Source organism: Vulpes lagopus, chromosome 8 (genome assembly GCF_018345385.1).
Source record: "Vulpes lagopus strain Blue_001 chromosome 8, ASM1834538v1, whole genome shotgun sequence".
NCBI classification, from domain to species: domain Eukaryota; kingdom Metazoa; phylum Chordata; class Mammalia; order Carnivora; family Canidae; genus Vulpes; species Vulpes lagopus.
The window spans coordinates 124,531,605-124,544,559 of NC_054831.1; the positions used below are offsets into that span (position 1 = coordinate 124,531,605).

General features: G+C 48.9%; 1 protein-coding gene across 1 annotated transcript in view; it reads left to right on the plus strand.

The window, feature by feature from the left end:
- IFNLR1 (interferon lambda receptor 1) overlaps window positions 1–7,510 on the plus strand; it is a 32,257-nt gene extending 24,747 nt beyond the window's left edge. Inside the window, exons 7-9 of the mRNA XM_041767519.1 lie at window positions 1,637–1,796; window positions 2,347–2,480; window positions 3,609–7,510. Of these exons, the coding sequence (XP_041623453.1) occupies window positions 1,637–1,796; window positions 2,347–2,480; window positions 3,609–4,376 (1,062 nt within the window). The 3' untranslated portion in view covers window positions 4,377–7,510. The remainder of the gene's footprint in view (window positions 1–1,636; window positions 1,797–2,346; window positions 2,481–3,608) is intronic.
- The last annotated feature ends 5,445 nt before the right edge of the window (window positions 7,511–12,955 follow it).

Below are 12,955 nucleotides of genomic sequence, written 5' to 3' on the forward strand. Positions count from 1 at the left end.
CTACTTTCTACACACTTCCAGGAAGCCCTCTCCACATGCCTCTCTCTCCTAGCAATCACCCCCTGACTCTGTACAGTACAATTGGCCTGTGGCCTTCTCCACCTAAGAAGCCAAGTATAGAACATGCTGCCCCTGCACATTATAGGTGGGAACAGCACACTTGTTTTCTACCCAATATATATGTTTTTAAATCATGAAACCCTTTTTGTCCAGTGAAATCTGATTGAAGTATGATAGGCTCTAGGAGGCCTGCTTGCCGAGCCACTAGATTCATTACCAAAAAAAACAGAAAACACAGGTACGTTCTAGGAAAAAAAAACTAAAAGTGCCCAGAGACCACAAATATCCACTTTCAGATTTATTTCTCATGTACTCAGGTGTGTGTGTGTGTGTGTGTGTGTGTGTGTGTGTGTCTGTGTATATTGATTGATGGCAGAGGTTGGCATTTTCTCTAAAGGGCCAGATAGCAAATATTTTTTTACTTTGAGAGTCATGTGGTCTGTCACAGCTAGTGGACTCTGCATCTAACACACGAAAGGAGCCACAGACAAGGGTCAGTGAACGGGCATAGCTGTGTTCCAGGGAAATGCCATGTGCAAAAAAAAGTGGCAGGCCAGATTTGACCCATTTACTGACCCCTGTTCTTACTCATTCTTGCTTTCACTGAACCAACTAATATTCACATTCCCGACTGCCTGCATCTGTAGTCTGGATTCTAGAGCTTCTTCTGACATGGTCCCTGCCTCCGAGAACATCACAAACACCCTAGACCAGCGCGGTCCAATAGAAATGTAATGTGAGCCACAGCTGTAATTTTAAATGCTCCTCATTAAATTAAGTAAAAGAAACAAGTTGATTTAATTTTAATAATATATTTTGTTTCATCCAATAAAATGTTATCATTTCAGTATGTGAATAACATAAAAGTTATTGGCATGTTTTGCATTCTTTTTTCACTTAGTCTTTGAATTTCTTATTTTTTTTTAAAGATTTTATTTATTCATGAGAGACACACAGAGAGAGGCAGAGACACAGGCAGAGGGAGAAGCAGGTGCCCTGCAGAGAACCTGATGCAGGGCTCCATCCTGGGACCCTGGGATCATGCCCTGAGCCGAAGGCAGACGCTCAACCCCTGAGCCACCCAGGTGTCCCTTTTCACTTAGTCTTTGAAAGCCAGTGTATATTTTATACTCAGAGCACATCTCATTTTCGACTGGTCATGCTTCAAGTGCTAGTAGCCACAAGTGGGCAGTGGCTACTGGACTGGGCAGGCAGCCCTAGAGTTTTCTGGGTGTGTAATGACTGAATGATGCTCCCTACCCCCAAATACATCGGGAGGCCCTGAGGGCAGGAATCCTGAGCAATCTGCCCTTCAGAATGGGGACCCGGAGGTCCTCGGGAGCACACACAAAGGTGACCCTGAGTAGCAGAGCTGCCTCTGAGCGCAGACCATCTCTACTTCAAGACTCAGTGGAAAAGAAGGTAGATAATGTAGGGGAAGTGCTCCCTTAATGCTTAAACTGTAATGCAGGGAAAGATGTGGGGATCACAGCAGTAGCCTATGGACCCCACCCTGTCCTGGCTCCATAGAGCCAATCCCCACAGCAGGTCTGCCCACCTCTGTCTCTCCAAACAGACGCAATTTCCAGCCACCCCCCATGGCCAGCCAGTCCAGATCCCCCTGCAGCCAGCCATCAGCGGACACTACTGCCTCCGTGCCAGAACCATCTACACCTTCGGCGATCCTAAATACAGCGAGTTCTCCAAGCCTACCTGCTTCTTCCTGGGGGCCCCAGGTCAGTGCCAAGTGATACAGAAGTGAGGACATCCCCCCTCCTTGGTCCCCAAGGACATAGTATCTCCATCATATGGTGGTTAAGGGCATGAATCTAGAGATAGACTCGCCTCGATTAAAATCCCAGCTCCACGCACTCACCGTGTCTTTGGGTAGCCTGCATAGCCTCTCTGAATCTTGGTTTCCATAGGCTGTAGGATGGCTTTACTCTTCTGAGGATTACATGGGACAATGCATGTGAAGCTAGCGCACATATGCAGTTGATAGATGGGAGCCATGGTCATTGTTTCTGCAGTTTGGGGGGGAGGGTTAGATTTATTTATTTCAGAGAGAGAGAGAGCTCACGAGCAGGGGTGGGACAAGGGGCAGAAGGAGAAAATCATTCAAGCAGACTCCACCCTGAGTGCAGAACCCCGGTGACTTGGGGACTCGGGGTTCAAGCCCACGACCCTGAGATCCCTACCCAAGCCCGAATCAAGAGTCAGAGGCTCAACTTGACTGAGCCAGCCAGGTGCCCCATGTTACTGTAGTTCCTATTTTTCCTTCCCTAGGAACCAGATGGGCATTCCTGGGGCTGCTACCACTTCTGCTTCCACTGTTGTTGGTCATTGCCATCGGCCACGTGTTCTGGAAGAGCCTCACAGCAAACCCCTGGTTTCAGCGGGCACAGATGCCATTGGCCCTGGTATGGCAGGGCTGGGCGTGTGCAACAGATGGGGAAGGTTTTTGAAGAATAAGGAAATGGGGCTTGACTTAGACATAGGTCAGATAGAGTATCACGATAGTCCAGACTGCAGAATTCTCCTATCTTCATGCCTACATTTCCATCATGAATAATTCATTCCTTTGGCCCCAAATCCAAATGGCAATTAAACCCGGGAGGGAGAAGTGCCTTAAGGCCCCTTAGGGATGTAACTTCATCTCTGCTGTGGATTTGTCAGGTGCCAGGAGCAGAGCCCCCAGCCTTGGGACTCCCAGAAGGGGGATAGGGGAGAGGGTAGGGCCAAAAGGGAAATCTTCGAAGGATCCCAACTTCAAAAATCTTCGAAGGATCCCAATTCACAGCCTAACCAAGGGTACGTCTTGCCCAGGCTGACTCTGGAATCTCCTCACTTGTCTGCTGGCTCACTCCCTTAGAAACCGGGGCAGGGGGGAGCCTGGTGAGGCCAGATGGGTCCAACTTGTTCAGATTAGAGCCTGGCCAGGGAAGCTGGGCTGTAAGTGAGGTTCAGTGGGCACTTGGGTCAGGATGGCTTTGAGGATGGATTCTGAGAATCTGCTACACAGGAGTAGGTTTGAAGTCCCTAGCTCTGGGACCTGTAGGGAAATCCCAACTGAACTACATCCTCTGTGTTAGACATTTCTGTACCCTGCCCCACCCTTCCGCCTACCCATTACATGCAAAGTCACCAAACAACTCCCAGCAGCCAGCACCTGCCTCCGGGGGGCTTCCTCTGGCCTCTGGTGTCCACTCTGCCCATGCATGTGGCCGGGTGCAAGTGCCAGGGACCTAGCATCACCGCCACCCTCTCCATCCCTCACTGGATGGTGCCCTGAGGTGTGTGGGCTGCACTGGCTCCCTGAGCCCCCGGCAGGGTTAGGTCCCAACTGCCCTTGGGGGTAACTTGCCTCTAGACACTCTCTATTGGTGGCTCTCCCCAACCCCCTGAATTTTCCCTTACTGGTGTTTCCTGGGATCATTTTCCAAAAGAACTACTTACATTTGAATCCTTATCTCAGAGTCCATTGCCAGGGGAACCTATGCTTCAGGAAAGCCTGAATGTTCTGTTCTTTTCTCCTCTCCCCAAATCAGGACTTTTCTGGATACAGACACTCCGTGGCAACCTTTCAGCCCAGTGGCCCTGAGTACCTGGATATCTTGGTCCTCTGTCCCCAAAAGGAACTGACCAGAAAGGTCAGGCCAAGCCCTGGAATCAGGACCCCAGTCATTTTCCAGGCAGGATATGAGAAGAACAGTGCTGAGGAGGAGAAGGAGGATGAGGAGGACACAGATGACTGTGTCAGCTTCCAGCCTTACCTGGAACCACCCCCCTTCCTAGGGCAGGAGCACCAGATCCCGAGGCATTCTGAGGCAGGCAGCACCTGGAGTGCTCCCATCCAGGTCGAAGACTCCTCTGCTACAGATGCTTCAGACAGAAGCTGGGCCAGCACTGGGGGCTCTTCCCCCTGGGATGAGCCTGGGTCCTCTTGCTATTTGGCCAAGAAGACACCGGGCCAAGGGCCAAGTGGGGATGGGTGTCAGGAGCCTCTCTCTCTGCCCGAATTCTCCAACGACATGAGTTTCCTGGAAGATCCCCTGAAAGATGACCTCTCCTTCTGGGCCAACTGGGGCTTTTCATCACCAGGGCTGAATATAGTCCCTGGGGAGCCCCCAGTTTCTCTTCACACACTGACCTTTTGCTGGGACAGCTGCCCTGAAGAGGAAGAGGAGGAGGAAGAAATAGAAGGAGGAAGAGAGCAATCAAAAGTTGAGGATGACAGTACTGGCAATTGGGGTGCCAGGAGCCTACAGAAGAGTGAGGTCAGAGGTGAGACACTGGGGCATTACATGGCCAGGTGAGCTGTTCCCCAGCTTCCCTCCAAGTCTGGTGCCACTGAGCTTTCCTAGGACCCAAGACAACACCAAGACGAGAGCCTGGAAGCGTATCACTGAGGCTGAGGAAAGTTCTTGCAGCATTTCAGAAACCCCAGGGTTGTTGTCAATTGGCTTGAGCAGTAAGAAACCACCCCATCCTTTTTTGACTCACCGGCTCTGGGCTGAGCTCCAAGAAGGGTGGAGACAAGAATAGGCTGAAGACGGAGGTTGATTGGGTGTCGCAACCACCCTACTGCCTTCGGGGTGGCAGGCCAGTTAGAAAAATCATCCCTGGACAACATGTAACAGGTGAAGTCAGGTCACGGCGGACACCAAGGGCTAACCCCGTGAGGGGCCATCTGGATCTGGGGGGAGGAAGTATCAACTCCATCAGCGTCAGGCCTCTCTCTAGCATCTCCTGGGCACCCTCCCCCAGGTCTCGGCCTCCTGGTTCATGAGTCTTCCAGGGTGCGCCCCAGCGAAGACAAATCTAGTAAGCAGAGGATGTTGAAGAGGAAGGGAAAGAGTAGTCGTCATTCAAATCCCAGCCTCTGACTCACGGAATTACATCGCTTTTATTATCAGACGACCTGGGTTCAAATCCCAGCTCTGCCACTGACCAGTCATGTGACTTTGAGTAAGCCACCTTCCTTCACTGCGCCTGGGCTTTCTCACCTGCAGTAGAGGATCCCAAAAGAGAGGTGTGTAGCATGGTGTGTCACATCACTGGGACTCTCCGCATGATGGCTGGTAGGGCTCTCCATCCTCCCAGGCTCTGAGAAGACTGCTGGGCATCTCCCACCTGTGACCCCTAAGCTCCGAGTGATCCGCATTTGCCTTTCAGTTGGCCTCACCTCTCATCTACCTCTTGCCTTCTACCCTCACTTCCTCTCTCCTCCTGGTTGGGAAACTGCACTCTCAGAGCCAGAGCCCAGCCAAGAGGGACCCTGATCTCTCTCCCCTTTCCAAAAAAAGAAGGAACCAGGTGATCCACCTTCCAGCGGTCAGATTTGTTAGGGTCTGGGGTAGCAACCTGGCAGGGAATTAGACTCCTGGGCCTGTGATCCCTGTTTTAGACAGCACTTTAGACTCTTTGATTATAAAGAAGTCCCATTTTCCCTTCTAGTTGTGAGAAGCCAATGTCTTCTGGCAGTAAGTATGGTAAAGGTGGGGGAGAAGCAGTAAAGTATCCCCCAAACTGAGAAGGCACTTTGTGACCGGAAAATGAAGCAGGCCCCTGCATACAGTTTACACAGAGTTTTATTCAGGGTAACTCATTGACAGGGGGATTGGCAGAGGATAATCCATGCAGCGCCATAGTTACTCTCTGCAAAATCCAGGGCCTCAATCCACAGGTTTAATAGAGCCAGGGGACACACAGAAGGGCACTGTAGTGAGATCAGAGAGCTCACACACACCTCAGAGGACTTGAGTGCACCTTGTTGACCCCTAACCTTTCATTACCCCACCTGTGCAGCAGGAATGGGAAAGGGTATGTTATCTCTAAGAGTTTCATGGGAGGCCAAAACAAGCCTTCCCCCATCCCAGCCCTGGTGGGCATTTCTAAGGTATGTATATTGATCTCCAAGGGCCCAAAACACATGGCCCCAAGGTCATGGAGCGAACATGAACAAGATGGAGGGCCAAAGATGGAGTCGGTATTGTCAGTGCTCCTACAAGGTGACTCTCCTTACCTGGGGGGTGGTGATGGGGTTCTCAAACAACTGCTTTGTTAACCTATACCCACCAGTGTACGGGCGAGCAGAGCTGATTTTTAACCCATATGGACTGAGATTCTTGTCCTTTTGTGGCTGGGATCTGAACAATCAGGTTCTGGGACCTGGGCCCTGCCATTTTAATTGCCAGGACTTATATTTCTCCATTTGTGAAGAGAGCATTTTTGTAGCCATTTCCCCAGAAAGCTGTGTTGTTTTGAAGGCAACATGAAGATATACCATTAGATGAAAGATCTGGAACAGGGTGACTGCTCCAGGGGTTCTCAAACCGTGTCCCCAAACAGTCTGGGGTTTCACAGAGTAAGTCTCAATTACAGGGGGAAGCATGGGCTGTAGGATCCCCCACTTCAACCAGAGTGGCCTCCCTGAGCCCTGATGCTTCCCATGACCTTCCATGTGAGGCTGTGCTTAGGAGGCTCCACTGCTAAAGACGTTAGCAAACCATGTTTTTAAATTAAATACCTGTCTTTTCGTTTCAAACAAAGAAATATTGACTCCCTATGTATGTCCCTATGGAGGAGATCCTTGGTCTCCAGCCAGCTGAGCCAACCCCTGTGTCCATGGCCATGTCAACACAGTGCCGAGGTCTCAGCTAGGATTGCCAAGGAGCACAAAGCTGGCAGGAGGCCTTCAGCCCTGCTGGGACCCACGCATCCATGCATGGGCACACGTACACACGTGCATTTCCACAGGAGCTGAGGCCTGTCTACATCCCTAAGCACAGAGGAGCAAAAACAGTGAACACTGAAGCCTGGCATCGGGGAAGCCTATGGCTCAGGCCAGTTCCCAGGAAAATACCCAGACCCACGCTGAGGTTCTCTCTGGGACCAGCTGAACTGCTTCATGGAAGTAATTTTGAAAAATGAAAATCTATAGTCACAATTGTCTAGGCCTACATGAAGGAACTCCTTTATCTCTTTTCTAAAACCTTGTTTCATTTTGTTTTTTTAAGCCTGGTTCTTTTTTATAAGCATTATTTTCAAAGTTTTCATTACTGAAAGAGGCTCTTTTAGTAATCGTCAATGCCAGCTCTTTGATCATCATTAAGTCATTAACAAAAAGGCAGGGAAGCATTAGGAAAGAGCATGATATTCAATATAATAATTTGTCAGGCGAGCTCAGCACCTGTTTACAGAACCCTCTTACGCACACGGCGGCCAGTGGAGAAGTGCGCAGCATGAGCTCCAGGGCCAGCTTGAAGGATGTGAGGGTGATGCCCTGAGCTAAGGAATTAGCCCACTGAGACTATGCATTGTTCTTAGACACTTGCTTCCATTTCTAATTTTGTTCTATATTGATATTATATTTAAATAATTTTCTAATGATCTTGGATATCTACCCTAAATTGTTCTAAATAAAAAGCTCTATTTTTGGAGAAAACAGGATTGCATGGAAGTGTGTGCACTCTTATTTCTTAAAGGCTCCTCACCATTCATCCAGCTGTTAGACCACAAGGATTTTGGGTTGGGCGCCTAGCAGCAGACCCAGAAATGGGGACTTGGGGATATAAAGCAGTGCTGTGATCCCAGAAAGCACCAACAGGGGAGTGGGAAGCCAGGCAGGAAGGGAAGGCAGCCTGTCCAGGTACATAATCAAACATGTCACTGCAAAAAAAAAAAAAAAAAAACATGTCACTGCTCTGGGGCTCAGTCCCCCTGGAGGCTCAGCACATGGGACTCTCCAGACTTGTTCTGCCGAGAGCAGGAGCTGGGGAATGTATCCACCAACCCTGTCAACCTGTGCAGAGGACCACTCTCCCCTGCGAGTCATAGATCTGTGCAGTTGGAATCCATCAAGCTGAGTACATGAGAAAGAAGAGTGCCATGGGGTGGGGGTGGGGGGGAACACCCCTGTCACCAGCTACAGTGAGGCCCAAGCTGTGCTCACTACCCTGACATCTCACCCTATTGCAACAATGGTCTGGGAAAGGATACACAGCAACCTCTGTGGCTGGCCTTGCAAACCCAAACCCATGCCGGTAGACCTCTGCAGACAAGAAGCTCGCAGCTTCCAGTGATTCATTCTCCCAAGACCACCTGGTAACTCACTAGCACGGTGCCTGCCGATCGTCATCATTACTGGGACCAGGGCAGGTCCTAGACTCAAGATGAGCTGACCCAACAGTCCCTTTCTGTGGAATTCAGAAGTCTTGGCTGCCTGGGCCTAGAACAAGGACGTTCTAACCTGCTGTGGCCCCATTTCCCTCGCCAAGGAGCAGGTGCAGAAGAAACAAGAACAAGGCAGCCAGGTGAGCTGCCCTGATGAGAAGTGATAAATCTTGGCTCCTGTCCTTTCCTGAGGTCCAGCTGCAGCCCTGCCCCCGGCTTCCCAGCATCGTAGTTTTAAATCATCTTCCCGGGCTGCCTTGTTTCTTGTAACCAACTATCCTCACCGATTCACAAAGAGACTGTGCACATTACAGCTTGTGGTCACTTTGGAGCATCTGACCCTTGAATGGATGTGCAGTAGGTCCTTTCCAGAAAGCAGGGCAGAGTTTCATCTCCAAGAGATCCCAATCACCTCCCACCCTGCCCTCCGATGCCGAGTTGCCTTTGGAGCGTCTCTTGGCCTGTTTGCTGCCCACCTTCTGGACGGTGGAGGGTTGGCAGGGCTGCTAGATTGCACAGGTCCTTGGAGCTGGGAGAGGGTAGGTTAGGGTGCTCTGTTGCATCTGGAGAACTCCTTTAGGGAAGGGAGTGTTTTCCTCCTGGCAGAGGGTGGAAGCTTGATATTAGATAAATTAATGAAGGAATGAACAAGTGAATTGATCTAGGAACTGGAGTTCATGAGGGGCTGGCTATGGCTGAGTCACATATAAGGCAGCATTAGATGGCACCATCCCAAGTCCCAAATTCCTGTCACAAGTGAATGATGCCCGAGGGGGGGAATCTGTGCCACTCAGTGAGTGAAATGGCATGGAACGGGTCAGAAGTGGGAGACAAGACAGTACCTTCACTCCGTGACCATAACTTCTGCTTTCCCATCAGTTAGGACTTAGGACTTGATCGATGGCTATTTGCTTCTAGCTTCTTTGAGCTCATTCACTGTGTATACAAAGTGAGACTAACATGATGAGAGTTTCTGGGTTAAAAAAAGAAAGAAAGAAAAAGAAAAAGAAAAAAAAAAAGGCCAGAGACTATATCTAAATGAATGAGTCAGTTCCATGAGTTCATTACTCAAGAGATACCGGTTGGCCCCAGGACCCATTCCAGGACATGCAGCCCCACCCCTTGGCACATGATGGTATGGAATGCAGAGGTTCAACAGCTTTTTATGCATTATCAAGAGTTTTTTCCCCCTGACTGCCTCTCTAAGTGGGTTAGGAGGAGAAGGTGAGAATCTCAAGGTAAGAGTACACCCTGTCTTGGTGAGAAAAAAAACATCAGCAGGTGTTGGGAGGCCCCGCTCCAGGTATCCATGCCTCCAAGATGAGTCCCATCCATTCTTGCAAAGCATATCCCACCCCTCGGTAAGCCTCAGCTTCTCTGGGCACTATGTAGACATCTCAGCAGCCAGATTCCAATAGGGGCTCAGATTCCCTGCACCCTAATTCCTATCTCTGAGCTCCAGGCCCTGTCGTGGAATGCGCCCCCTCCAAATAACTTGAATCCAGCCACCATGCTTAATCTGTATGATGCAATGCCCTCACTTCTATCCCTTGGAATTTGGCTTCAGAAACTACTGGCAACTCAGACTTCTTAAGAGAACACTTATCACTTCCACCATCTCCACACCCAGACACCCAGGAGTCTGGGTTTTGGCAAAGGTTTTTAAAAGACCTCCTTGGTCTTTGGTTCCTCATTTTGTAACAGGAAACTCGCCTAGAGCTTCTCCTCAGAAACTGTCTAGAGACCTAGGTATGTTTAATCCTCCCAACAACACTGAGAAGAAGATTCTCACTTTCCTTTTGCTGATGAGAAAGCTCAGGGTCAGAGATTAAGTAAGCCACCTGCACACCTCAGGTTCAGGGGCAGAGCTGGGATTTGAACCTGGGTCTGTCTCCCCAAAGCCCACATTCTGTTCACTTCCTGGTTCCCAGGTCACATATGAAACTGGACCCCCCAATTCTAGCACAAGACACAGATCTCCTTAATGTTTTTGTGAAGAAGCATGGTCTTCTAAGCATGTAAGAAGCTTCAGGAATTCCTTACCCCGAGAGAGAGCTGAAATTATAAGTCAGAGTCAATAAACGCTGAGCTGCACTGGGCTTGTGTCACTCATCGTAGCCAGGAAGGGAATTCTGGGAAGTCAGGGGAGGTTTCCAGCCCCAGAGTGATACAGAAGCGGAGACTGCTCTAACTCCAAGGCCCTTAGAGGTCTTCTAGACCAAGCCTCTTTTACAGAGAAACAGGCCCGGAAAGGAGACAAGACCCACCAAGGTCACCTGGAGTCAGGTGCAGGTTTGGGACCAGACCCAGGCTCCGGACCCAGAACACTAAAGTCAATGTCCCTGACTGACAGCCCAGGCTTAGAGCCAGATTTTCCAAAGTGAGTCTGATTCTCAGTCTCTTCTCTAAGAATAGGCTTAGGGGTGAGTTGCCAGGGCTTGGATCCATGAATGATCAGGGGCCCCTTTCAGGCTCTCTCACTGCTGAGTTATCAACCAGGGGGACTCTCCCCTCCCCCAGCACACACCCCACTGCCTTCTGGTGTTCTTGCTTCTGCAAAACAGGTTGTGGCATCCCTGGGTGTTGAAAGAAGGCACAGAAGCAGGTCACATTCCTGAGTATTTGTCATTTTAGGATGTGCTTTTTTTCCTACAGCTTAGGGTTTCTTCTCTGCTCCCCCACACACACACCAATATTGAAGCCCTGGCCAGCTCCCCCCAGCAGACTCAACCATTCAGCAAATATTACCGGGTACTTGCTCTCTTCCAGATCATGGTAGATGCTGAGATATCAGGGAGACCAAATTACACCTTTTGGCCCCTTAGATAGTAGCAGGGGGGAACAGAGCCAGTGGGTGAGATTCAGGAGGCCGGGGAGCACAGAACTGGGGCTTCTGACCAAGCCTAGATAGAGGCTCACACAAGGAAGGCTTCCTAGAGGAAGTGAGCTTGAGAAGAGGTCTGAAGAATGAACAGGAATTAGATAGGAAAAAGGGGATGGAAAGGGGATAGAAAGTTTGGACAAAGGCTCACAGTCAAGATGATGCAAGGTGCTTTGGAGAAATTTATCAGAAAGCAAACAAATGCATTTTTCTGGCAATCTAAACCAGAGAGACTCAGCAGGGGGAGTCTGCAGCTATATAAGTCAATTCAACGTTGGATAGTTGCCCTATATTCAGCCACCAGCACGGTATGGAGAAATACAAGGGGTGCTCTTTGCACTCAGAATGTTTTCTCTCTCCCTGGGGAGACAAGAACCTTTGAGTTTTAAAGACCAGAGAATGGAGTTATTATGGAACATCTAGCAGTGGTCACAGCCATTTACTGGGCACCCCCAGCAACCAAGAGCAGCCCATCCTAAAGTCAACCACACTATCATACTGAGAGCTATTTCTTTAAATCAAAAGAATTTGCCTCCTTAACATGTGTCCCCACTGCCCCCTGTTTTTTCTCCATGCAACAGGTTAGGGTTAGGGTTAGGGTTTTTCAAAGATGGTGCTCCTGCCTCACCTTGCCCTCTCCCGAGTCTGTCCCCTCTAGTCTTAAACAGGAGCACACCCGAAGAATAATACTGGATAATGCCAATGTCAGAATCAGAGCCCTAAAAGGATCTTTATTTATTTTTTATTTATTTTTTTTTTTTTCCTAGAAGGATCTTTAAAGTGAACCTGTGATGAGCTGAAGTTGTTATGAGCATCTTGCAGGACAGGAAATCATTTCAGAGGGCTTTGAAGAAGTCTGGAGAAGGAAAAGGAAATGGAATTGCAGGAGGTCGGTACAGCCTTGACAAAGGCACCTCCTTACTGCCTTTTTGTTTTGTTCAGTACCTTGCTTTTCCTTAATATAAAATAATGTTTTGCCTATAAGAACTTTAGAAAATGCAGATGAGCAAAGGATAGAAAGTAAAAACCGCCTATAATTCTACTACCACCCAGAGATAATTCCATTGATATTTTCACATTATAATCATATCATTTAAGACTTTTTTCCTTCTATATGCGTATGTGGATTTTTAAAAAGATTTTATTTATTTATTTGAGAGAGAGCATGAGCAGGAGAAGTGGGAGGTGCAGAGGGAGAAGGAGAAGTAGGCTTCCCACTGAGCAGGGAGCCCATCTCGGGGCTCCATCCCAGGACCCCAGGATCATGACCTGAGCCAGAGGCAGACGCTTAATCAACTGAGTCACCCAGGCGCCCCCATATGTATGTGTGTTTTAACCAGACTTGGACTGTACATAGTATATGTCATGCTTCTTCTCATTTGACATAATATGGGGGATCTTTGGCCGCCAAATATTTTCTCCAGCACATTCAAATGCAAGGCTGTGCTCATCTTGCATTGGGTAGACATACCATTATTCAGCTAACCAACCCTCTATTGTTAGACACGGAGGCTCTTCCTTTTTTTTTTTTTTTTTTTTTTCCTATTTACTATTAGAAATGAAGTCTGAATGTTCCCACATTCCAATAGTTTTCTGAAATTACATGACTGGCACAAGCCATACCCTAATTCCCCCAAAGCACAGCTCCATTTTGGTTGTTTGATCAAACTTCACCAAAGACTCACAGCTGATAGAAAGAAAACAATTACAACACAGAAAAGAAAAACTGAAATGCAGATTGCTGGATATCACAGTCTACTACATCCAAACACCATAGGCTTCTGGATGCATCTATAGGCTGCTTAGGGACCAGTTCTGCATGGATCTCAGCCTGCTGCT